The sequence below is a fragment of the Equus przewalskii genome, chromosome 11, assembly GCF_037783145.1.
Source record: "Equus przewalskii isolate Varuska chromosome 11, EquPr2, whole genome shotgun sequence".
In the NCBI taxonomy this organism is placed as follows: Eukaryota; Metazoa; Chordata; class Mammalia; order Perissodactyla; family Equidae; genus Equus; species Equus przewalskii.
The window spans coordinates 25,474,259-25,501,267 of NC_091841.1; the positions used below are offsets into that span (position 1 = coordinate 25,474,259).

The window sequence follows — 27,009 nt, forward strand, 5'->3', positions numbered from 1 at the left end:
CAGGTGTATAGATATGTATAGATATATAAAAATTTGTCAAACTTCAGATTCGCGCACTTTATCTTATGTAAATTTAGCCTCAATTTTTAAAATTAAATTAAATTAAAAACATACAGAAAGCATCATCCTAAAAATAAAAACATTGGAATGAGTCCCCTGGAAATCAGGGGTGTCTCAGTCAGCTTGGGCTGCTGTGACAAAACACCACAGATGGGGCAGCTTAAACAACAGACATCTATTTTCTCACATCCTGGAGGCTGGAAGTGCAAGATCAAGGTGCCGGCAGACGGTTCCTGGTGCCGACCCTCTGCCGGGCTTGCAGATGGCTGCCTTCTCATGGTTTCCTCACAGGGAGGAGAGAAAAACCTCTGGTCTCTCCCTTTCCTCCTATACGGACACTAATCCCATCATGGGGCCCCAGCCTCATGACCTCATCTAATCCTAACTGTCCCCCAGACGCCCCACCTCCAGATCCCATCGCATTGGGGGTTAGGGCTGCAATATGAACTTTGAGGGGACACAAACATGCAGTCCATAACAGAGCCCAACTGTGTCTTTAATATAATTTACACTAGGCTTCATTTCCCCCAAGTAAAATCTTCCCATGTGGGGCCGGCCGGTGGCCAAGTGGTTAAGTTTGTGCACTGTGCTCCGGCAGCCCGGAGTTCACTGGTTCAGATCCTACACAGCGCTCATCAGGCCACGCTGTGACAGCATCCCACAGAGAAGATCTAGAAGGACTTACAACTAGGATATAGAACTATGTACCGGGGCTTTGGGGAGAAAAAAAGAAAAGAGGAAGACTGGCAACAGATGTTAGCTCAGGGCCAATCTTCCTCACCAAAAGAGAAAAAAAAAAAGGAAATCTTCCTGTGCTTTAATTTTGCTCCATTAAAATAAGCCTAAATGATCACAAAGAGTAAAATCAGTAGACCCCACTCCATGCCTGCTGGCTAAGCTGGATTTCTCCATACTAACTGGTTGCTCTCAGGACAATTTCTTGACCTTATTGCTTTTCCCACTTGCTTCTGACCAGAAGGATCCCAGTGAGGCCTGTGGCGGCCAGGCCCACTCCTGGGACATCTGCTGTCACATCCACTGTTGTGACCACATCAGTGACCTGCAGCAGAAGGGAAGAGGAGTCATGCTCAACATCAGGGGTCTGACCACAGATGCATACATCCATCCTAAAATTCATATGGAATCTCGAGGGGCCCCAAATAACCAAAACAATCTTGAAAAAGAACAAAATTGTAGGACTCACACTTCCCAATTTCAAAACTTACTGTAAAGCTACAGTAATCAAAACAGTATGATATTGGCATAAAGACAGACATATGGATCAATGGAATAGAATTGAGAGTCCATAAAAAAAGCCATATATCTATAGTCAATTAATTTTTGACAAGAGTGCCAAGAACATTCAATGGGAGAAAGAATAGTGTCTTCAACAAATGGTGCCGGGACAGCTGAATATCCATACGCAAAATAATGAAGTTGGACCCTTACCTCACACCATAAGCAAAATTTAACTCAAAATGGATCAATGGCCTAAATCTAAGAGCTAATACTACAAAACTTTTGGAACACAACATATGGGTAAATTATCATGACCTTGCATTTGGCAATGGTTTTTTAGATACGAAACCAAAGACACAGGCAACAAAAGAGAAAACAGACAAATTGGATTTCAAAATTTAAAACTTTGGTGCATCAAAGGACACTATGAAGAGAGTGAAAAGACAACCCACAGAACAGGAGAAAATATTTGCAAATCATATATCTGATAAGAGTCTAATATCCATACTGTATAAAGAATTCTTACAACTCAACAGATTCTCAATTAAAAAATGGGCAAAGGACTTGAATAGACATCTCTCTAAAGAAGATATACAAATGGCCAATAAGCACATGAAACGATGCTCAATGTCATTGGTCATTAGGTAAGTGCAAATTAAGAAACAATAAGATACCACTTTGCACCCGCTAGGATGGCTATACAATGGAAAATAGCCAAGTGTTGGTGAAGATGTAGAGAAACTGGAAATCTCCTACATTGCTGATGGGATCATAAATGGTGCCACTACTGTGGGAAACAGTTTGGCAATTCCTCGATAAGTTAAACATAGAAATACCGTGTCACCCAGCAATTCCACTCCCAGGCATATACTCAAAAGCGAAAACAGGTATTCAAACAGACACTTGTACATGAATGTCCATAGCAGCACTATTCACAACAGCCAAAAGGTGGAAACAGCTAAAACATCCATCAGTGACAAATGGATAAACAAAATGTGGTATATCCATTCAATGGAATATTATTCAGTCTTAAAAAGGAATGAAGTACTGACACCTGCTACGACATGGATGAACCCTGAAAACATTACGCTAAGTGAAAGAAGCCACAAAAGGCTTCATGTTATATGATTCTATTTATATGAAATATTCAGAATAGGCAAATGCAGAGAGACGAAAAATAGAACAGTGGTTGCCAGAGGCTGGCGTAGGGAGAACTGGGAGTGACCGCTTGATGGGTATGCAGGTTTCCTTTTGGGGTGATGAAAATATTCTGGAACCAGATCCTGATGGTTTCATATATTGCAAATGTACCAAATGGCACTGAATTATACACTGTAAATGGTTAAAATGATGAATCTGATGTTATGTATATTTTAGCACAATTTAAAAAGAAGAAGAAGTCTTAAGAGGAGCACTAAGTTTGGACAATTCAACTTCCTGACAAAGGCAGATTGATGGGCTGGCTTCTCCATGAATCTCTTCGTTTTTCCCTCATGGTTTCAAGATGGCTGCCACAGCTTCAAGCTTCTCATCCCCACGTGATAACATCCAAAGAAGGAAAGACAGTGGGCAGAAGCTTCTCCTTGATGATCTCACATGTTTTCTCAGGGAAGGAAACCTTCCCCAGGAGCCCTCCAGCAGCCTGCCTCTTAGATTCTCGTTTGCTAGAGCCAGGTCATAGGCAGACCCATAAACCAATCACTACAAAAGGAACGGGATTCCCGGGCTGGGGTTAAACCAGTTATGATTCATTCCCTGACGCTGAGTGAGGGGCTCTCCTTCCCTTAGCACATTGCTGCCCAGCAAAGCTTGGACTCTGTTAGCAAGGAAGAAGGGGGGCACGGCTGTTTGATAGACAGGTGATGCATGCCACATCCTCTTCTATAATAACATCGCAAATATCCTTTGGAAACTCCCATACTTCACTCTCAAAAAAGTAGTTCAGTTGGAAAGCTGGAGGTATCACATTCCCTGACTTCAAAATGTACTACAAAGCCATAGTGACCAAAACGGCATGGTACTGGTACAAAAACAGGCACACAGATCAGTGGAACAGAACTGAAAGCCCAGAAATATACCACACATCTACGGACAGCTAATCTTCGACAAAGGTGCCAAGAACATACAATGGAGAAAGGAGAGTCTCTTCAATAAATGGTGTTGGGAAAACTGGACAGCCACACGCAAAAGAATGAAGGTAGACCACTATCTCACACCATACACAAAAATAAACTCAAAATGGATCAAAGACTTGAAGATATGGCCTGAAACTATAAAACTCCTGGAAGATAATATCGTACACTCTTTGACTTCGAACTAAAAAGGATCTTTTCAAATACCATGTCCTCTCAGACAAGGGAAACAAAAGAAAAAATAAATAAGTGGGAATTCATCAGACTAAAGAGCTTCTGCAACGCAAAAGAAACCAGGATCAAAACAAAGAGACAACCCGCCAAGTGGGAGAAAATATTTGCAAATCATATATCCGACAAGGGGTTAATCTCCATAATATATAAGGAACTCACACAGCTGAACAATAAAAAAGCAAACAACCTGATCAAAAAGTGGGCAGAGGAGATGAACAGACATTTTTCCAAAGAAGATATACAGACGGCCAATAGGCACATGAAAAGATGTTCAACATCACTAATCATCAGGGAAATGCAAATCAAAACTACACTAAGATACCAACTTACGCCTGTTAAAATGGCTGTAATCACTAAGACTAAAAATAACAAATGTTGGAGAGGGTGTGGAGAGAAGGGAACCCTCACTCAGTGCTGGGGGGAATGCAAACTGGTGCAGCCACCATGGAAAACAGTATGGAGATTCCTCAAAAAACTAAAAATAGATCTACCATATGACCCAGCTACCCAACTACTGGGTATCTACCCAAACAATTTGAAATCAACAACCCAAAGTAACATATGCACCCCTGTGTTCATCACAGCACTATTCACAATAGCCAAGACATGGAAACTATCCAAGTGACCATCGACCAATGATTGGATAAAGAAGATGTGGTATATATATATATATATATATATATATATATAACGGAATACTACTCAGCCAGAAAAAAGACAAATTCATCCCATTTGCAGTAACATGGAAGGAGCTAGAGGGAATTATGCTAAGTGAAATAAGCCAGACTGAGAAAGACAAACACCATATGATTTCACTCATATGTGGAATATAAACAAGTAGTGGGACAATGAAAACAGTTCAGTGGTTCCCAGGGGAAGGGGAGTTGGGGGGGACACTGGGGGTGAAGGGGAGCACTTATGTGGTGACAGTAAAGAAATAGTGTACAACTGAAATCTCACATTGATGTAAACTATTACGAACTCAATAAAAAAAAAGTAGTTCAACCGGGGTGACTCCAGCTCAAGCATTCAGGAGTGGACAATAAGAGTCACAACGATGGTTCAAGGATGGGCACGTGACCTAGCCTCACTGATAAGAGGCATCCTCTGAACTTATCTGGAATTTACCAGATAAGACGCACTCACTCTCTGCTGAGCTTGTTAAACTACCAGATTATAACCCTGAAGTCACCAGGGTGTTCATCTTTGCCACCACATAGTGGATTCTGCCTGAAAATGAAGCCAGTGCAGAAGACAGAGCCAGAAGACTGGAGACCGAGAGTAATACATGTGTTCCTGAATCCAGCTGTGCCTGAAGCCAGCTGTAGCTTAGGACTTTTCAGATATACGGGCAAATACTTTCTCCTTTTCACTTGACTCAGTTTGCATTCGGTTTCTATCATCTGCAATTGAAGAGTCCTAAATAATATAGGTGACAAATGGGCCAGATGATGAAAGGCCTGAATGTGAGGCTAATAAGTTTGGACCTTTTTCTGGGGTAACTGGGAACCACAAATGGGTTTTAAGCAAGGGAAAGACATGACCAGATAGATGTGGCATGGCCCTTGTTACAGAAGTTGGGGAGCCCTTCCCTCTGCCCTTGGATAGACCAAAGTCAGATCCAATGGCATACTGTTTAAAACTGGAATAATTACTAAATTCCCCAACCCCACCACTATCAGCTTTATCAGAGACAGACTCTAAATCAAAAGAATTTAATGAAAACTAGCGCCACTCCCTGAGTAATAAACTGAGCAGCCACAGAAAGTAAGTATGGATTTATGATGCCCCTAAGACCCAGGCAGCACAGGGAGGAATGCTATCTGTAAAGATAATAGCCATGCCAATGAGAGGGAAACACGTTTATACTTACTGATTCTAGAAACTTCTGGGGGGGCGGGTCTTTGAAAGACATGCTTCCTTAAGAAGAAATCTAATGAGGAAGCTAAGCAGGTTCTGCAGCTTTCACTCTCCCAACTGAGTTAAAATTAGGGGGTCCACTACACTCATCCTTGCTCTGAGTTCCAGACGCCATTCATCACTGAAGCTTGCTGGGCTGGCAGGAAGCGAACATCGGTGTCCTTCCAGCTGAAGCCCAGGACTCAGCTCTGGACAACAGGATGCAGGAAGGAACCCAGATGCAAAACCTCCTGTGGAAAGGGGTAGAGTCTTCCTTAGGAAGAGAGCTGTCTTACTTAGAGACTGAGAAGGAAATTCATGTCCACATGCTGGATGAACCTGAGGACCAGAGGACGGAGTCAGAAGAGACGAAGCATCCATGAAGATGAAGATGGAGGGTCAGGTAGTGCTTTTTCTGTTTGATACATGGGGATGTTCAAGTGAGCCAGAATTGCAATCTCTGCTCCTTATATAATGTGAATGCCTTGAGAAAATGGCCTAATTCAGTGTTTTGCAAACTTTTTAGTGTGCATAGGAGTGACCCATAGGGCTTGTTACAAATATAGATTGCTGGAATCCTTCCATGGATTCTGATTTAGTAGAAAAAGTTGTTTATGCCTATTCAGCATCCTTCATCCCTCCTTTTGGTACCCTGTGGGGAAACAATGTGAGGGACAAAATACATAAGCACTTACTCACTAGCTCCCATCCCTATGGTCAATGACAGCTCCACAGGCATTGGTTCCACCCACTTCTAGGATGCACATGTGTCAGTGCTGAGTAGGCTCCCACAAGCGTCCCACACTGAGGTGTCAGAGATGCCCCAGAGCAATAAGCAAGGAGTGGAAACTATGGGCAAGGTGCCATCAGGTTGTACCTATCCAGAGTTGGCAGTAGTGGCTTGAGAAGAGGTCTGACCGAGAAGATTTGAAGTAATGCACAAGAGGTCTTCTGTATGGTCCACCTCTCGAACTCTCAGATCTGTTCAGGCCCACCATTAAGTCCAATCCAGGGGCCGGCCCGGGGGTGTAGTGGTTAAGTGCGCACGCTCCACTTCTGCGGCCTGGGGTTCACAGGTTCAGATCCTGGGTGCGGACATGGCACTGCTTGGCAAGCCATGCTGTGGTAGGTGTCCCACATATAAAGTAGATGAAGATGGGCACAGATGCTAGTCAGGGCCAGTCTTCCTCAGCAAAAAGAGGAGGATTGGCAGTGGATGTTAGCCCAGGGCTAATCTTCCTCAAAAAAAAAAAAAAAGTCCAGGGGCCAGCCCGGTGGCCAAGTAGTTAAGTTCGCATGCTCCGCTTCAGCGGCCTGGGTTTTCACCGGTTCGAATCCTGAGCGTGGACGTGGCACTGCTCATCAAACCACGCTGAGGCGGCATCTCGCATGCCACAACTAGATGAACCCATAACTAAAAATACACAACCATGTACTGGGGGGCTTTGGGAGAAAAAGGAAAAATAAAATAAATTTAATTCATTAATTAATTTTTAAAAGTCCAATCCATTACAAGAGGATTTGTAGAATAAGCTACGTTAATTATCTTCCTCAACTATCCCCATTCTTGATTTCTCTCACCTACACTCAGCATTTTGCTCATCTGGTCAGTGACCCTGAGGCGAAGAAAACACCACCAGTAAGTGGCAGCAGTAGTGGTGATTTGAACCCACATAGTGTGTCTCCAGAGTGTGGGCCTTTAACCATTACACTATAGTGCAGTGTTGACGAAAATTTCAAGGTTGGTGGCACCCAGGTTCAGCAAGAAAAACTGCCCCAGCTGGTTAAAGATGTCTGCCATGGACAAGGAGGATGGTAAGTACACCCCCAAAAGCACAAGCGACCCAAGAAAAATAGATAAATTGGACTACATCAACATTTAAAACTTCCATACTGCAAATGATACCATTAAGAGAGTAAAAAGACAACCCACAGAATAGGAGAAAATATCTACAAATCGTATATCAGATAAGGGTCTAGCATCCAGAGTATATAATGAACTCCTACAACTCAACAATACAAAGACTAATGACCCAATGTAAAAATGAGCCAAGGATTTGAATAGACATTTTTCCAAAGATATATAAATGGCAAAAGAGCACATGAAGAGATGTTCAATGTCACTAGTCGTCAGGGAAATGCAAACCAAAACCACTATGGTATAGCCCTGTGCACGCACTAGAATGGCTACAATGTAAACAGTGGACAATAACAAGTGTGGGCAAGGATGTGGAGGAATTGGGTCCCTCTTACACTGCTGGGAGGAATACACAGTGGAAAACAGTTTAGTGCTTCTTCAATAAGTTAAACAGAGAATTACAATATCACTCAGCAATTCCACTTGTAGGCATACACCCAAAAGAACTGAAAACAGATGCCCACGCAAAGACTTGTCCATAAATGTTCACAGCGGCACTATGCACAGTAGCCAAAAGGGGGAAACAATCCAGACGTCCATCACTGAAGAAGTGATAAATAAAATGTAGTATATACATACAATTGAATATTGTCCGGCAATAAAAAGAAATGAAATACTGATATATGTTACAACAAGGATGAACCTAGGAAACATTATGCTAATTAAAAAGATGCCAGTCACAAAAAGCCATCCCATGTGATTCCATTATACGAAATGTCCAGAAGATGCAAATCTATAGAGATAGAAAGTAGATTAGTGGCTGCCATTGGATGGGGGGTGGGGACAAAGGGGAGTGACTGCTAATGGGTAAAAGTCCTAAAATTAAATCGTAGTGATGGTTGTAGAGCTCTACGAATAGACTAAAAAACATTGAATTGTTTACTTTAAAGGAGTGAATTGGGGCTGGCCCCGTGGCCGAGTGGTTAAGTTCATGTGCTCTGCTGCAGACGGCCCAGTGTTTTGTTGGTTTGAACCCTGGGCACGGACATGGCTCTGTTCATCAAGCCACACTGAGGCAGCGTCCCACATGCCACAACTAGAAGGACCCACAACGAAGAATATACAACTATGTACCAGGGGACTTTGAGGAGAAAAAGGAAAAAAAATCTTTTAAAAAATAAATAAAATAAATAAATAAGTGAATTGTATGGGATGTAAATTATATCTCAGCAAAGCTATTTTTAAAAACCTGAAAGTCTCGTGTCCCAGGAAACCCCTCTATCCCTCAGGCAAACCAGGAGGGTTGGTCCCCCTAATGCCATCCTCACTCATATAAATGTTTTCTTTTTTTTTTTTTCAAGATTGGCACCTGGGCTAACAACTGTTGCCAATCTTTTTTTTTTTTTCTGCTTTATCTCCCCAAATCCCCCCTGTACACAGTTGTATATCTTAGTTGCCGGTCCTTCTAGTTGTGGTATGTGGGACACCGCCTCAACGTGGCCTGACGAGCGGTGTCATGTCCGCGCCCAGGATCCAAACCCTGGGCCACCGCAGTGGAGCGCATGAACTTCACTCAGCCACGGAGCCGGCCCCTGGTTTTTTAAAAAAAGAAGAAGGGGGTTGGGAGAAAATGCAGAGTCTGGGTGTTAGGCAGCTTTTTGCGTTAGCAATGCTGTGTAACAGACAACCTGGACACGTAGTCATTTACAAAAGCAAACGTGTATTTCTTGCTCACAGGTCTGTGAGTCAACTATGCCTCAACTGCGCCCGCTGGGCTCAGCTGGACTCGGGTGTCTCTCATTCTAGGACCCAGGCTGAAGAAGCAGCATTTCTCTGCAGCATGTTCTCAGGGCGGGCGGCACAAGCAGAAGAGGCCAAGCCACGCCACGCAAACGTGCACGAAGCCTCAGCTAGCACACAGCTTCCTTCACGCCTGCTCACACTCCACTGGCCAAGGCAAGTGGCATTGCCAAGCCCAAAGTCAGAGGCTTGGGAAAGTATTCACTGCCTAATGAGAGGCTCTGAAAAGTCTCAAGGTAATGGGGCTGGGCGGGTAATCTTATTTCAGGGGGGAGTGGAAGAGCTGGAAACAAGCCAATCTACCCGGGCTACTGGGCGACATACTTGCCATTCCTGCTCTATGAGACATCTGTCTAATGTCCGCTGCATTGGGATCTTTTTTCTTTAAGAGAAATGACTATATTTTAAACTCTGATTATAAAAGTAGTAATATCAGACGCTACAGAAAACTTTAAAATGTAAACCTTAGCTATAATCCCACCATTCAGGGTTAACCAACGTTAACAGCTTGGTGTTCATTCTTACACACTTTCATACGTATATATAATCACACTCATGTTATTTTTAACACCATCAGGATTACGATACATACTGTTTTGTAATCTCTATTGTTCGTTAAAATTTCATTAATACCTTTCTGTATAAAAATATAGATCATTTTTTAATGTTTGTACGAATTTGATGGTACTTACATTTTCGATGTGTTTATAAATATTTTTTCACCAATAATTCTGCCATCCTAAGAGATTTATTTCCATTTCTCCTGCTTCCTTCCAATCTGTATTAATGTTATTCAATTTTTCCTTCATCATAATCATAGTATATACGTCTGTGGGTTTGCACACTTAACATTATTTCATAAATGCTTTTCCATGTTGTTACAATCTGGGTATCTGTTCTTTTTGGTGCTCACATACCATCATTTAATTAGCCAATTCCTGTTCTTGGACATTGTGGTTATCTCTAGCATTTTACTATTACTTTCATTCATTCCAAAAATTCTTATTACATTCGATTGGCTGAGTTTTTTCTGCCTTCTTTTCCACCATTCTTCCCCTCATGTCAAGTGGAGGTGGGATGGTGGTTGGCATTTTCCAACCGTTGAATTCAGGAATAGTTTAGTAATTCAATAGTAGTAGTTTACTGGTATAGATTTATATAATTCGTAGCCACGTCCTTATACAGTTATTGACAGCTGTCCTGAATAGGAGTGGCTTCCAGAAATTCTCCTATTGCCCACTAAGCTGATTCAGCTCATTTTGTGACACCAAAGTACAGGGCCAGAAGTTATTTGGTGATGGGAGCACGTCCTACAGTGCCCAGCACCAGAGGCACATGTGGGCAATGGAGGAGAAGCAAGGTTTGAAATATACAGAGCTAGAAGCTATGGGAAACAGTGGCCACATTTTCTGATACGTGAGAAAAGCCCACCTACAAGGAAAGGATAAGGCTGACACACAGAAAGAGGCAGAGACCAGGATGGAAAGAATGTTCCAGTGGTATTCACATCCTGGGTCAGTTACTCCTAAAGTCTGATCGTATCCCTGCTCTTCCCACGATTGGGCGGTCAGCCTCTCCTTGAATTCCACGAGCCAATAAATCCCCATTTTGTTTGAACAAGAGCCCAGAAGTAGAGGCACCGAGCTGACGCTAACACCACAGCTTCTGGGCCAGTGCTGGACCTAGAAAGATGGACAAGAAATGGACCAGCCCTCAGGGGCCCAGAGACTATGAGAAACCAGGATAGGCAAACAAACAATTACACCGTGCTGTGCCGACTTTCCTAACACAGCTGTTCCAACTGAAGTGAGAGCACAAGAAGGGGACCCCTGAACACATGCAAGAACGGAATACATTTTAGCCAGGAGTGAGAGTCTGCTCAGTTTTAGGGAATAAATAGTTCAAGCGGTGAGCATTACTATGACATCTTTGTTAGGTCATTATTTTTCTTCATTCAGATGACGTTAGGGTAATTCAGGAATAGGATTACTAAGCTGAAGAGCATAGACATATATCTATCATGGTCTTTGCAGACCACTACAAAATACCAAGGGAGTTAGGAGGCAAGCGGCACACACCCCCTCTTACTTAGTCCCCTAAGTAAGTTAGAGCTCTGTCTAGCTTTATTTCCTGCAGTAGCCCTCTCCCTGTCCCCTCTCGTCCCCAAGGCCCAATCTCATATTCCAAGACCAAATTCACTAAGTCAAAAGACAAATTACAGACATACCTGTCTAGGAAGTCTCTACCCTCTCTCGTGCCCACGGAGCTCTCTCAACAATTAAGAACCCAGTTCCTCTAACAAGTAGTCATTTAGCACTGACTATGTAGCCAGTGGATGGGGACTCCTTTTAACACTGGACTTTCCCCTCAGATGCTCGGTGCAGAGGACTGGCTCAGCAGCAGGTGCGATGGAAATGAGGCCCAGCTTGGCAGTCAGACAGAATCGCTCTGTGACTTCCAAGTTGTTTGATCTCAAATGACTTCTTTCTCTCGGATTCAGTTTCTTCGTGTATATATTGGAGCTAATAATATCTACCCTTTCATTCATTTAACAACTACTTAAAGTTCACTAAGAGACAGCGCGGTACTCTAGTGGAAAGAGCAAGGACCAGACAGACAGAACCAGAGTTGAATCCTACTTTGCAACCATATTTCATTACATCGAGGACATCACAGATCGCAAGATGGACCATTATTTTATGTTCCCCCAAGAAAAAAAACACTGCCAAATTCTGCCACAATGATTTCTTATCTCTTGGAATTGTTATTAAAAGACCTCTTTTGGGCTTAGTGATATTTTGACACAGATTTTTATTATAGATCACTCTTCCTATACATAAAAATGAAAATGTAAGCAAAATAAATTGGTTAAGGTTGTCAAAGCCCTCTGAGTGGAGACCACCAGAAACACACCTATACTTAAAAAGGGTTAGGTGTATTTAACTTGCCGCAGTAAAGGAGAGTACACCATTTGGGACACGCTCATGTGTCTCCCTAAATTTGGGCTCTCCTTCCACGGTTCTGTGGAGGGATTAGGGAAGTGGGGACCGGTTCTGGATTGAACGCTATCAAGAAGCAGGGGCAATTCAGACACTGGGTATCTTTATAATGTTTATCTAGGAGGCAGGAGGATCAAGCAGAGCTGGAGTTACCCTTGGGAAAGAAGCAGCAATCACTCAGAGAAAGGAGAAGTCACTGTTGTGGTCATGAAGTGGCCTCATCTGTGTCGCATTCTAAGCGTGGTTTATGTTCTGCTGGTACCATCACTGTCTGACTATCAGACCGGCCACCTTACGCTTTCTTGGTATTCCTACAACTTCACATTGACATCCACTACAGAAAGCATCTCCATTTCAAAGATGTGAAAATGTGGGGGGAAACGCCCATCCTGGATTTGATGAAATAGGATTCTGGCTGTATTGCCTTGGGCAAGTAATTTAACCCTTTAAGCCTCAACTTCCTGCTCCGTAAAATGGAAACAATACGATCTACCCCACAAGGCTTGTGAGGACTAAGAAATAATGTCTACAAAGTGCTTGTCATTAATACTGGGTGTGTCACTCAGTCCAACCAGGGAAACAAAAGCCACCATAAGTGTGTAAAACAGAGATCTTAAGGCAGGGTATTGGTGACACCTGTGACAGAGGTGATATAAGGGCTGAGAAGCCCAACAGGGGACAGTGAGGCACCCCAGAGGTTAGCAAAAACAAAAAGCTGCCAACACTCCTAAACTGGAGGGGCCGATGGAGGAGATGGATTTAATGGAGCCCAAGGGTGAGGCCACCCTTCAGAAGTTGGAACCACAGCCACCTCCCCAGTAGGAGCTGGAGCCACAGAGGAGCCTCGCCTGCTGCTGGAGACCCACCTGAGCCTGGGCAAGAGAGGGAAAGAGAAGAAATATCAGGGCTCTCTCCTTCCTCCTTGCCTCGAGTCTCCTGCCACTGCCTCCCACGGGCCAGATCCAGGTCCAAGGCAGCTGTCTGCGCAGCCTGAGAAACTGCATCCGGCAGGGCAACAAAGAGCAGAGCAGGAGGGCAAGGAAGGAATCTGCCCCCAAGGCTGGAGACCGAACATTTGACAGAAATTAGTTAAACAAGCTCGCTAACACCTTTAATTGTAAAACCTTTAAAGTACTGCATATTCTTGAAAGTAAAATTTCTCACGCAAAAAAATACTGTAGGGGCCAACCTGGTGGCGTTGGTGGTGAAGTTCCCGGGCTCCACTTTTGGCTTGGATGCTGACCGTGGACCTACACACCACTCCTCAAGCCACGCTGTGGCGGCATCCCACAACTAGGATGTACAAGTATGTACTGGGGCTTTGGGGCGGAGGGAGAGGAAGATTGGCAACAGATGTTAGCTCGGGGCCAATCTTCCTCACCAAAAGACACACCTTAAAAAAAAAATACTGTAATCCATACCCACCCGTTCACATCTCCTTTCCCGCCCCCAACCTTCTACATTATTCTGAATTCTGTGCCCCGTCTGATCCAGGGCATTTTAAGATGGATTTTCATGCTCGATTGCAATCTCAGCTCTCCGCAGCAGACGGAGAAGCCCCTTCTACGTCACCGAGGTAAAAGCTCACCCACAGTAGGATTACGAGACAGCAGTGTCACGGCCACTGGACCCTGGTCTTGGGGCTCTCAGGGATTTCTGTGTGACCTTGGGGAGGGTCACAATCTCTGAACTCACGTGTAAAAAATGGAAATTTTAATCGGGGGTGGTACGCGTGCGCCCGCACTCCACTTGGCTCTTCCTCTTTGCATTCCCTTGTCCAGAAGGCTCCACAGTGTTTTTTGAAAAAAAGGATGAATTGTCTAAGAAAACAGATAATGTGACCAAGGTCACAAGCAAATCGGAAAGAATCCAGGCTGTACTCTTCCCACGCCAAGCCCTCCGCCTAGAACAGTTAATCCTTTCCACTCCCCCATCGCTTCTTTTCCCGCCCGGGCATCTTCTGGCGGAGGAAGGCTGGTTCAGGGGAAGGCAAAAGCGACCCCGAGCAAAATCTGGGGGCGCCTGGCAGCGCTCTTCAAGCCAGCAAAGATGCCCGACTGGAAGCTCAGCGGAGGGCGCCCCGCGGGGCTCGGCCGGCCGGCTCGCGACGCCCCCCGCCCGGGGGAGCGCGGGTCCCCGCTCGGGGGCGGTGATCGCCGCGTGGGCGCGGGAGGGTGGCCGGGAGCCCGCGCGCCCTTCCCGCCGCGCTGCGGGTCCCCGGGATCCTAACGGAGCCGCGTGCCCGGGGCGGGGCCACACGCGATTGGCCGCGCGGGGTCGGGGGCGGGCTCGCGGCGGGCCGGCCGGGCGGGCGCCGACAATGAGCCTCCATAAAAGGCAGCGGCGGGGGGCTGGGGCCCCGGATTGAGCCCTCCCCGGCCGGGGTCCCGACGCGCCAGGTCTCGGGGAGGCCCGGACGTGCCCGTCGCAGGTCCGGCCGGCGAGCGGCGGGGCGGGGGCTGCGCGGGGAGGGGGCGGCGCGCCCGTCCTCCGGTGTCCGGTCACCGCCATCCCCCCTGGCCGCACCATGGCCCTGAAGGCCGAGGGCGCCGCGCTCGACTGCTTCGAGGTGACGCTCAAATGCGAGGAAGGGGACGACGACGAGGAGGCCATGGTGGTGGCCGTCATTCCGCGGCCCGAGCCGATGCTCAGAGGTGAGGATGGGAGGGGATCCCACTTCCGCGTCACCCTGGGGGGGCTCGGGTCCCCCCGGCTCCCCCCCCACACGTTTGGAGCCCGAGCGCCCCCTCCCCCTCCGGCGCGGGGGCCCCAGCGCCCCCTTCCCCCTTTGGTCCGGGGCGCGAGTGCGCTTTTGCTCCGCCCTCCCCAGGGTTTGGAATCCCAGGCCTTCCCGAATTCCCCCTCCCCCGCCCCCGCCCAGGGTCTGGAGCCTTCGATTCAGGCCCCGCGCGCTCCGGATCTTCCGGTGCCCGAGCGCCCCCTCTCCCGGGCCCAGCAAGAGCGGCCGGATTCCCGGCGGCGCTGGGTGTCCGCGGCCGCGCGCTCCCGTCCCGCGGAGGCAGAGGCAGAGGCAGGCCCGGGGGCGGCGGGGCCTCCGGACCGAGGCTGGCGCGGCAGCCTGGCGTCCGGAGCTGTTCGGGGGATGGAGGCAGGCGCCGCTGCCGCCCGCCGAGAGGTGGATCGTAAGGGCCCTCCATGCAGAAAGCTTTCCTTCCCACCCCGCGTCCATCCCCAGGCCTTCGACTTGCGTAAGCCACAGGTGTCAGATCCTGGAGCTCCAAGGGAGGATGGGATTGCGTACAGCACCCGCTGTGGGAAAAGAAGTGCTTGCTAGGGGGGCCCTCAGCCACCCTGCCTTGGGAGGGCGTTTTTGCAACAATCTGGGAACACTCGCTTTCCCCTCCCCCTTTACCAATTTTTTTAGTCCTCAGGATCTTGCAAAGCGTAGGAAAACAAAGAGCCACCTTAGTGGGAGACTTAATATTCGTTAAAATGTAAATAGCGTGTTTCGTTCCCAGATACTCTTCCTTGGGGGGGAGGGGGCAGTACCTAAAAGGCGTCGAGAGCCAGGCCATTCATTTAACCCCAGGGGAACTTGATGGTGCGTGCCTGTGCTACCTCTCATCCTTGTTGGAATCGGGAGGGTTATAAAATAAGTAAAGGAGATAAAGGCCGCTACCCTGCTCGGAGCTTTGGATCCAACAGAGAGCTGCTTTCCCTACTTCTGGTATTTATTGAGTACTCCAGGCCAGGCTGTCTCGGCTAATCCTCTCAACAACCCTGCGAGGGCGGCCTCGCTCCCCACTGCTAGGGAGGAGGAAAAAGAAGTGCAGAGAAGTTAATTCATTCAACAGGTGTTTACTGAGCACCTGCTTTATGCCAGGCACTGTTTGAGGCTGGGCATGCTAATGGCTGTAGACAAAGACGGAACTTTGCACTTCTGGAACATGTGTGTACTAATGACCAAAGATAGACAAATGTACAGTATGTCAAGTGGCGATAAAGGGTTCAGAGGACACAGGAGCAAAGTAAGGAGAGAGGTTAGTGTTTTATTTGGAGTGCCGAACGGTCACGAAAGGCTTCTCTAAGGTGAATTTTGAGCGTAGACCCAAAGAAAGTGAAGAGGCGAACCTTGTAGATAGATGGAGGGGAAAGCATTTTAGGCAGAATGTCAAGTGGAAAGGTCCTGAAGCAGAAGCTTCTTGAAGGATTTGGGGTGGGAGAGAAAGGGTGAATTCAAGGTTTTTGGCTTGAGCAACTGAGTGGAAGGATGGGCCTCCCATTTACTGCGATGGGAAGGCTGGGATGCAGGCTTGTGGGAGATGGGGGTTAGGGTTTGGACGTGGCAAGTTTGAGATGACACAGTAAGCGCGGAGGTCAGATAGGAAGTTAGACATGTGAGTCGCAATTTCGTGGGGGAGGCTGGCTGGAGTCTGCTGTGGGAGTTGTCAACAGGCAGGCAGTGGGACGAGACCATCAGAGGAAGGAGGTAGACATGGGGTCTGGGGATGTCATGGGGCGCTCCCATGATTCCAGGTTGGGGGTCAGCCTCTCATCTGACATTCTGGCGGCCACTACACGCCAGGCACTCTGCTTGGCGCTGAAGATACAGGAGTGAAGGATCAGAAACCGTGCTGTCACGGAGCCTACGGTGTGCTGGGGAGACAGTAAACAAGTAGAGTACCTGTGAGGTCAGGGGGAGACGTGTGCTAGGGAGGAAGTGAAGCGGTGAGGGGAACGGGGTGCTCGGTGGGGGGGCAGGTGGCAGCTTTCCCTAGGGTGGCACAGAAGGCCTTGGGGAGAAGATGGTTTTTCAGCAACAACCTGGAAGAAGTGAGGGAACCGTGCAGGGATCTGAGAAGAGAAGGTGACGTGGATGAGGATAAGGATGAGGGTGAGATGAGCAACAGGGACGAGTGACTGCAGACACCTGTAAATAAGAGAAGAACCAAGAGAAGGTGGTGCCCTGGAGGCCAAGTGACAAAAGTCAAGATGGAAGAAGCAATCAGTCAAATGATGAAGTTTAAGAACTGACTGCGGGGGCCGGCCCGGTGGCACAGCAGTTAAGTTCACACATTCCACTTCGGCGGCCCAGGGTTTGCTGCTTGAGATCCCAGGTGTGGACATGGCACCGCTTGGCAAGCCATGCTGTGGCAGGCATCCCACATATAAAGTGGAGGAAGATGGGCATGAATGTTAGCTCAGGGCCAGTCTTCCTCAGCAAAAAGAGGAGGATTGGCAGCGGATGTTAATTCAGGGCTAATCTTCCTCAAAAAAAAAAAGAACTGACCACTGGGTTTAGCGTTGGTGACCTTCACGGGCTGTTTTGGAGGAGTGGTGGGAAAGAAAGCCCAAATTGCAACCAGGAGGTCAAGGTTCCTGTCTGCAGCCCCAGGGGAGATAGGTGCAACCCAGCTGTGGAGCCAGGTCTTCTGAGTCCAAGCCAGTGCTCATACCCGTTTCAAATGCCACCTCTTCCATGCAGCCCCCAGGTGTTAGCCTCCCGTATTTGTATTTTGTCCCATCCTCTCAGGTGGGAGAGAGCTACGGTCAGGAGTGCTCACGGGCATGTCACAGAAGCACTGAGCTGCCAGGCTAACATGGGTCTGAGCCTGTCGTCTTTGTCAAGCTGAACAAGGTCATGCCCTGTCAGAACTTACGGTCCATGTGCACGAAGAGCAGGTGCCATGCAGACCCACGGGGACGAGATCACAGTTGCAGATGCTCTGGGGGTATTGTGGAAGCGGGGCTAGTTCTCACGGAATAGGGTGGCTTTCTGAAGGGGCCTCCGCAGGTGCAGAAACAGGCACAGATGTCATTCACTGACTGGAAGGCTCATTGAGCATCTCTTCTCCTGTGTGCCATCCTCATCTTGAAGAAAGCGAGCACTGTGGCCGGGGAGTCACATGCGGAGATAATCAGCCATCAGGAAGACTCCATGGGGGTGACTGAGCAGGGCCATGAAGGAAGTACAGGAATTTGCCAGACTGGTCAGAGTGGTCCAGACAGATGGGCCAATTCTGAAGACGTGCAAGCACATAGCCTATTGGATAAACACATGTGGACATGTGGTCTGAGACTAGATTGAAGGAAGGTGCAGAGGTGAGGTAGCGGGGTCCCAGGGTACCTAGGTTGTGTTTAACGTGGCTGGCGTCTCGTGGGCTCCAGGAAAAGGGAGAGAAAGACTTTGGGTGGAAATGTTCCTACTCCCAATGCCATACCACCTGGTTCGGGGAATCACGTTCTGAGTATTACTGTCCACGGGCACCTTTATTGATAGCATCTTCCTCTCCCTGCGTAGTGGCCCAGCAGGAGAAGACCCCACCACCTAGGCCCAGCCTGCTGGAGGCAGGTGGCGATGGCTGTGAGGAGCCCAAGCAGCAGGTGTCTTGGGAGCAGGAGTTCCTGGTGGGGAACAGCCCAGGAGGCAGCGGGCGGGCGCTGTGCATGGTGTGTGGGGCTGAGATCCGGTCGCCGTCGGCGGACACGGCGCGCACGCACATCCTGGAGCAGCATCCTCACACCCTGGACTTGAGCCCTTCCGAGAAGAGCAACATCCTAGAGGCCTGGAGTGAGGGGGTGGCCCTTTTGCAGGACGTCAGAGCTGAGCAGCCATCCCCACCCAACTCAGGTAGTTGGGCCTGGGGTGGGGTGAGGGGTGCGGGGTGGAGGGAAATGTCGGATCCTTTAGAGTACTTGGAGCTCACTGGGCATTTGCCTGCTTCAGACTCAGGCCAGGAGGTCGATGCTGACCCGGACTCTGACCCAGACCCTGCCAAAATGCCAGCGGAGATTGTCGTTCTCCTTGACTCTGAGGACAACCCATCCCTCCCCAAAAGGAGCCGGCCCAGGGGCCTCCGCCCCCTTGAGCTTCTCGGTCAGTCATCCTGGAAGCCAGTGAGGCTGAGGTGGGGAGCGGGGGGGGAACCACAGGCCCCGTGTTCTGGGGGGAGAGAGGCTGCTGGGCAGGTGTGTTCGGCAGCCCTGAGGTTGCGGGGTTCAGGCGTGGCATCTTAAAAAGATGTGAGGTCTTTTGTTTTTGCAGCTGCTCCTGTCACCGAGCCGGGAAGTAAGAAGCCCCGTGGTCAGAGATGGAAGGAGCCCTCTGGGGAAGAGCCGGTCAGGAAGAAAAGAGGCAGACCTATGACCAAAAACCTGGATCTGGACCCAGACCCGGACCCCGACCCAGGTGAAGCGGGGGGCGGGTGGGGTCTCTGGCTGCAGGGCTCCCAGAGGAAAGCCCAGCCAGTGAGGGTTGGGTGGGGCCCAGGCTGAGGGCATCTGCCTCCCCGGAGGCCTCCAGCTCAGGCCTTTGGATTCTGGCCTCGGCAGGTTAGGCAGCCAGGCCTCCTGGACTCACAGTTCTATCCTGTCTCCCTTCCAGATCCGCCATCACCCGACTCACCCACAGAGACCTTCGCAGCTCCCCCCGAGGTCCGGCATTTCACTGATGGCAGCTTCCCCCCAGGCTTCGTCCTCCAGCTCTTCTCCCACACCCAGCTCAGGGCCTCAGACAGCAAGGACTCCCCCAAAGAGGGGAGAGCGGCCGAAGGAGTCCTACCCCAGCCAGAAAGCGCCTCTCCAGGTGAGCTCCAGGGATCAGGCAGGCCGCATCCCTGGGTCTGGGCTCCGCGAAGTGGCCCTGCAGCACAGCCCAGCGTAGAGGTGGTTGGTGCACGGGTCCCCTGGGAGCCAGGGCCAAGGGCAGGTGGGTTTGAGTGACAGGCTGATCGGAGAGCTGAACTTCTCTGCAGGCTCTGTGGGAGTGTCCTGGAATTGGTCCTCAGATTGGGCCAGGCCAGTGCTCCCCGGAGCCTGACACCCATCACCACGCTTGAGGTTGATTCCAGCTGGAGCCTGAGAGGCGCCCACCTTACCCTGGTGGAGCAGGGGCCGAAGTGTGGCCGGTCACAGGAGAATAGACCAGTAGCAAGCACACAGCCTTTACCACCATGGGGAAGGCAGCTCAGTGAATTGCCTCAGGAGAACAGAAAGCACATGTGTCTGTGTGTTGTGTCCTCTGATTTTAAGCAACTTTTATCTGCCATGGTGCGTTTGGCCCTTAGATAAATATCTTTTCCAGATGGAGAGGCTGAGTCTCAGAGAGAGAGTTTCTCTTCCCCATGGTCCTTGGTTTCCTCTGGCTGCTGTAACAAATTACCACAAACTTAGTGGCGTTCAACACAGATCTGTTACTCTGCAGTTCGGGACGTCAGAGGTCTGGAATGGGTTCACTGGGCTAAAATCAAGGTGTGGGCAGGGCCGTGTTCCTCTCTGGAGGGTCATGGGGAAGCCCATTTTCTTGCCTTGCCCAGCTCCTAGAGGCCGCCTGCGTTCCTGGCCTCGTGGTCTCCTTCCATCTTCAAAGGCGCAGTGGCCAGTAGAGTCTCTCTCGGGATGCCGTCTTCGTTCCGACTCTTCTGCATCCCTCTGTGCCGTTTAAGGATGCTGGTGATTACAGCGAGCCCACCCAGATCGTCTCTTTACTTTAAAGTCAGCCGATTGGCAACATAATTCCGTCTGTAGCCTTAATTCTCGTGAAGCGCACCATATTCACAGATTCTGGGGATGAGGACATGGGCGTCTGGGGGGCGTTCTGCCTTCCACAGTCATGTGACCAAGCAGGGGCAGGATTCAGATGAGACTGGAATGCGTTCCAGGAGGGCAGGGCCCCAGCCTGGTTCCTCTTGGTCTCGCCAGGCCCTGCTTGCAGCATCTTGGGCTTGGGAAATGCTTCTTGAAGGAGTGGATGAGTGACACAGAGGGTGCCTTGTCCCAGCCTGTCTGAAATATGTGTTTGGAGTTAGAGCCCGGAGAAAGAGGCCACATGGGGTGCTGGAGGCTCCCCAGAGCAGGGCTCTCACAAAGGTGGTGTGCTGTTTGCATAAAGACAAAAGCAAATGGGTCGCTTCTCCAGCCCCACCTCCCTCCCCAGTGCTGACCCACTGTCCGTAGTTGGTCCCACAGAGCTCTGGGTGTGTGTACGCGCACGTGTGCACTTGCGTTTATATTTTACCAAAGTAGGCTCCGCTTTTCTTGATCTCGAGGCAGGCCTCGACCCTTCAGGCAGATCACAGGTCTGACTGTCTCAAGTTTCAGCCTGAGTCACACTCCGCCCGCCTCCCCGAGGCACTGCGCTCCGCTTGGACTCCAGCGGTCCCTGGGTCTCGGCCGTCTCCCCGGTGGATCGCTGCTCTAATGGCTGACCCCTTCCCCTGTTTAGAGGGTCTTCTGGTTTCCTTCTCGAAGGGAGCCTTCATTTTGAGTCCTGGGGTACCCTGGGCCCAAACTCCACCTATCTGGAGTGGTGAGTAGCTGAGACGGGGTCCTCGAGTGGCAGGTTCGTGTGGGGCGAGTGGACTGATGTGAGGGGGACGGGGGACAGGAGAGGTGTCCTCAGCAGTGAAGGATCCATGGGGGTGGGAGATGGCCCAGACACGGCAGCAAGTGTTCCCAGCCCAGCCCCGAGGGAGGCACTCTGGGAAATGACACAAGCGGGCAGCCTTTGTCCCTGAGACTCGCTGTCTGGCGGTCCAGGTCAGAGGCAGTGAAGCAGATGGGGAGGAGCAGGGCCTTTGGGGCTTCTGTGCAGAGCGAAGGCTGTGGACCAGTCGTTTCAGGCTGTTTCGGGGACCCACAGCTTGGACAGATTTCTCAGAATCCTGTGAGGCCTCAACCAGAATGTCCGCTTTGAGTTGCTTTGTGTATTGAAGTTCTTGGAAGATTTTGTTTGACTAAAGATACTACCACTTTAAAAAAGGATTTGGAAGTTGGAAAAGGTCACTGTGGTCAGGTCAGCTGAGCTGATGGTTATGAGTGAAGCAGTCAGGGAAGACATTCTAGAACTTTCCAAGGGCTTTGCAGGATGAGAGTGGGGGGGAGGGTGTCCAGGCCAGGAAAAAGGTGGGTCCTGAGGGCCCACTCACACAGATAGTGGAAAAAAGCCTTTTTTGTCTTGTTTGTATTTAATTTTGGGTAGGGTCTAGCGATCTGGCTTAGAATACCTTAGCCAGAAGTAAGTATGTGAGTGAGTGTGTGAGATTTTCCCACGAGCACAGGCTTTGTCATGTTCCCTGCTGTATCCTCAGCGCCTACAACAGTGGCTGACGCAAAGAAAGCCCTCAGTGAAGACTCATTGAAAGATAAGTGGACAGTGGCTGCCTGTACTTATTCTGGTGGGGACATCTTGTCCCAGGGCCCAATAAATCCTCCTGGCTTGCTTTTTTATGGGCCTGGGGCTCTGATCATGCATGATTTCTAAAGGGGCATCTGTCTGCCATGACTCTCTCTTCTGATGCTCCCCTCCCCACGCACCCACACCTCTACCCTCCTTGGTACCAGAAAGAATTGTCACTTAATTCCATTGCTTTGGGAAGTCCCTAACTTCATGAGCCCTTACAATGTACTGGACTCTTAATACGTTAACACGTTATCTCTTTAAATCCTCAAAAGCACCATATAAAGTACTATGGTTCTCATGAGCCTTGGGGAGGTTTGGTACCTCGTTCAGGCCACTCGCCCCCTGCAGCCTGTGTGCGTTTCCGCTGGGCCCACGCAGACACCCTGCCCACAGTGCCAAGAAGCATGTCCACCTGCCCCCACCCTCCCTGCGGCATCCAGGCCACATTGTCTGCCTTCTCCTGTAACTGCACTGCTCTTGGCAAAGATGCGCCCGCCCTTTAGACCACCGCTGGAGCCCGTCCCCTCTTCCCCGCCGTCAGTTCTCTCCTCTCTGTCACATCAGCTTTTCTTTCTCTTCTGAATCTTCCCCAGTGGCCTGCACAAAGCTGGACCCCTCATCCCTCTCTAGCCACTGGCCCATTGGTCCCCACACCTTTTCAGCAAAGCTGAAAAGCGTTTACTGTCTCCCTCCAGTTTCTCTGGAGGCCACTCCAGTCAAACTCTCATCCTCGCCGCCCCAAGCTAAAATCACTTTTTTGGCAAGGTCATCATTGACCCCCATAAAATTAATCCAGTGGTGGTTCTCAGTGCTTATCTTCCCTGATGTGGCAGTAATGTGAACCCAGCCCTGCCTCCTTCCTGGAGACACTTTTTGTCCCTGGCTTCTCGGGCAAGCTGGCCTGAATTTCCTCCGCCCTCACTGGCTGTTCTGTTTCTCTTGCTTGTTCATTCACAGGTCCTCAAGTTAGATCCTGTTGTCTTTCTTCCCCCTTCTAGAATGTAAGCTCCCTCGGGTCAGGATGTTGGTCTGTGGTACCCCGATGCCCAGCATGGGATAGGGGCAGCTTCTGTATTTGGTGAATGAATGAGTGACTAAATGCCCCCACCCTGGGTCCGGATCTTTACTCATGCTCTGTGTGGTCCCAGCCTGGGCCTCTCCCTGGGATTCCAGCCTCTCTTCCTGTCGCCCATGTGGCATTTCTAACTGGTTGTCTGGAAGATCTCTCAAGCTCGGCGTATCCACGTGGAACCCCCAGTCTCCTCCCCACAGCCCCAGCCACTCTGTTCCTCCCCTGTCTCCCCTTCCCTTCCCCCATTGTTCACTTTGGCTGGACCAAACACTTGGACTCAGCCCCTTCTGGCTCTCTGAAACCCCCCGTCAACACGTCCACGCGTCCCATTAGCCCCGCCTCCAAAATAACGTTCAGAATTCACCGTCCTGTCACCACCGCCACTGCTGCCACCCCAGTGCAAGCCGTCTCCTGCCTGGCCCCTCTAACAGCCTTCCAGCTAGTCTCCCAGCTTCTGACCTTCGCCCACTGTGGTCTGGTCTCATACAGCAGCCAGTGTGCCTCAAAAACCCAAGCAGAGGCCTGTCGCTGCTCTGCACAGAGCCCTCCCGTGCTCTTCTTGTCGCACTCCAGACACAGGCCAGAGTCCTTGAGGTGACCAGAGATCCTCACCCCAGGATCTTTCCCTCTCCCACACCCCCGGCGCATGCGGCACAGGCACTGGTCCGGCTGTTCCAACAGCAGTAGGTGTGCTCCACCAGGGTGTCCGCATTTGCTTTTCCTCCTGCCTAGAATGCTGTTCCCCCAGCTAGCCACAAAGCTAACTCTCCACTTCCTGTGCATTTTTGCTTATTTATTGCATCTTTTGTTGATCCTGTTTTTTGCCTCTCGCCACTGGAACATAAATTCCAAGAAGGCCACCCGGTGGGCCCCATGCCCTGCTGTACCCCTCCCTACTGGAACAGTGTTGGGCACAGCATAGTTGCTCCATAAGTTACTGTTGAATTAAAGTACAAATGAGTGGGGTTCAGGCTGCCCTCGAGGAGCTTAGGATTGTCAAGGAGACAAACCAGCTTATGGGAATACACAGCAGGATTGGCTCAATCGTACAACCCAGTGGCAGCCCCCAAGTCATGTTAAACCCCAGCAAACTGTCCAGCAAAATTGTTCGCATTTTCTCTGCCACGCTTTAAGTCACTGTGTCTCTAAAAACAAGATAGAAGAAAACCATAAACTGGTCTTTCTGGATCCAGACGTTGCAGCAATTGCAATCACCGTTTTCTGGTTTTGCTTTTCACTGTAACTTTCGCACATGCCCGTGTCGCGGGGGACATTTTTGTTTTTCTGTTTTGAGAAATAATTGACATCCATCCAGGGGACATTTTTGTAGCTGTGCAATAGCCATTGGCAGTCTACTTTCCCTGTCTCCAGCCCGGGTTTGCCCAGCCTGAGTGGCTTCTCCACGCCGCTAAGGTGGACGTCTGGTCCCTGTGTGGTAGGGGATGGCGCCCAGGAGATGAAGAGCCTGGTCGAGGTTGCAAGGCCGAGCTGGGACACTAGCTCAGGAGGCCCGGTGCCCTCTCCTCTACCATGCGTATTTACTCAGGAGCTCCTTGGCCCTGTCTTACTGTGCTTTGGGGTGTTCCCCACCCCCGTCACCTCAGCCCGCCCAGGGCAGAACCCATCAGGCTAGGATGCCCACTGAGTTTCAGATGAAATGGAGTCAGCGGAAGGTAAGAGTTGAGGGAGGCGTACACCGGTAAGCATCTGTACGCCGCTAAGCATCCGTGCACCAAAATAACAGGAAAGAGGAAGGCCACGGAGGGCCTTGGGCCCATGACCTTGTTTTCTGGTGGGTAGTGGTGCTTGGATGAACCAGAAGTGGAGCCTCCCACGTCCTCAGGCTTCTCCCCTTAGCAGGCACTGGGTGATGGGAATGGGGGTGCAGTTTGCAGAGACCGCCAGGGAGCATCCTGGTGGTGGGGTTCTGGAGGGCCCTGACTCTGCTCTCTGCTCCCATCCCTGCCCAGCTCCCCCTCCGGGGCTTCGCGGGACACTGGATCTCCAGGTTATCCGTGTGCGGATGGAGGAGCCCCCGGCGGTCAGCCTCCTGCAAGACTGGTCCAAGCCCCCCCAGGGCACCAAGGGTGTGGGAGCAGGTGACACCCCAGACTGGCCCTCGGTTCTGTCGGAATCCAGCACCACTGTCGGGGGGCAGCCGGAGGCAGGTGGTGGTGTGTAGGTTCTTGCTTTCCCGGGGAGGGGGGGGTGGGAGGAGGCAGTGTTCCCCTTTGGCTTAGTCACTCACAGCTGCCCTGCTGGGCCACCTGGTGGAGAGAGTAAAACCAGGTGTCAGGGCAGGATGGAGGAGCGGAAGTGGGCAGCATCCGCTCTCCCTGGGGGCACTGGGAAATGTCTGCCCCTGGCCAGGCAAGAGGCCAGGCCCTGAGGTGGGCAAGGGTGGCTGAGGGCCGGCGTGCGGTAGGGCATTGGGCCTGCGGAGAACACCCACCCCGATCCTTTTGCTGACCCAGATCTCTCTGTCCCTCGTTCCTCCTCCCAGCCTCTCTTAGCCCCCCACCTTTCTCCCTTGGCACAGTGCCTTACACAGAGGTGGTCATAACGGGGTTTGATCCGAGTCCCACTACCTCGGGGGACGCCTCTCCTCCCCCACCTGTTCAGGCTCCTAGACCAGGAGGCCTCCATTACCTCTTCCCGCTCCATCCCCGAGGAGGCCCACAGCCCTCCTGGGGGCCCCATTCACTCCCTCTCTCCTTTCCACCTGTTTTCCTGTTGTATATATCTCCTTTGTTGACAATAAATTATTTTTTTTTATTAAGAGAGTTCCGTCTGGGCCATCATTGGGGGAAGGGGTTGCTACCAGGACATCTGGCCGCCTGGAGCGACCTTGAGGGGAAGGAGGGCTGTGAGGAAAGCCCCCTACCCCAGAAGGTGGGGCGGGGCCAGGGCTGGGCTCTGTGGGGCATGAGGCCTGGGGTTGACAGTCACAGAGGGACTCGGGCCCTCCCCTTTGCCGCTGCCCTCGAAATGGGGTCAGAAATGCCTTTTTTACAGTTGGTACCTTCTGACTCACTTGGTAAGCATCTGTCCAAGAGAGGCCTCGGTGAGGGGACCCTGGGAGCTGAGACTTAACCTTTCCGAGGTGAAATGGTTGTGTCCGTCCCGTGTCTGTCCATCCCCCGCTCCCCCCCACCCACCTCACGATAGGAGCAGTCCTGCCCTCTCCAACCTTCCACCTCTGTGTATACAGCCTCACAGCTTTGTCACGCCCTCTTTTTGGCTTAATTGAACCCGAGCCTTTGCCTGGTGGCCCCATTCCCTGGGTCAGGAGTTAGCCCACTATGGGTGTCTTCATCAGATTCCTTACCCTCCTCAGCTGACTGTCACAAGCCAAATCTGTGTGAAGTCTTTTTCCTCTTTGGTGTTAATGGAGCTCCCTCTCAGACCCCAAACTCGCTGTCCGGTTGAGAATCCTGGGGCAAGCAGGATCCGTAGGACCGGGCTCCTGGTGAACATGTGCGTTCAGGGAGAGAGGGCATAGGCAAGACACAGCACAGTTGTTTGCGTTCCACACTGACCCAGCTGGGCTTTGAGACTGGTCAGAAAGCTCATCT

At 50.4% G+C, this 27,009-nt stretch overlaps 1 protein-coding gene and 1 long non-coding RNA gene across 3 annotated transcripts in view; one reads left to right on the forward strand and one right to left on the reverse strand.

The window, feature by feature from the left end:
* Positions 1–14,413, reverse strand: part of LOC103565274 (uncharacterized) — a 41,152-nt gene extending 26,739 nt beyond the window's left edge. The window contains exon 1 of the long non-coding RNA XR_548248.2: positions 13,917–14,413. This is a non-coding gene — a long non-coding RNA (uncharacterized lncRNA). The remainder of the gene's footprint in view (positions 1–13,916) is intronic.
* Positions 14,414–14,582: 169 nt separating this feature from the next.
* On the forward strand, positions 14,583–26,213 carry SPINDOC (spindlin interactor and repressor of chromatin binding). 2 transcript variants are annotated; one of them, XM_070565231.1, is made up of 6 exons: positions 14,583–14,875; positions 18,484–18,813; positions 18,910–19,059; positions 19,228–19,371; positions 19,567–19,767; positions 25,405–26,213. In XM_070565231.1, the coding sequence occupies exons 1-6, from the start codon at positions 14,749–14,751 to the stop codon at positions 25,614–25,616; spliced, it is 1,164 nt and encodes a 387-aa protein (XP_070421332.1). In that variant the 5' UTR covers positions 14,583–14,748; the 3' UTR covers positions 25,617–26,213. The 2 variants fall into 2 exon arrangements, with proteins under 2 accessions (XP_070421332.1, XP_070421333.1); XM_070565232.1 differs by lacking the exon at positions 25,405–26,213 and adding an exon at positions 20,266–20,694.
* Positions 26,214–27,009: the final 796 nt, after the last annotated feature.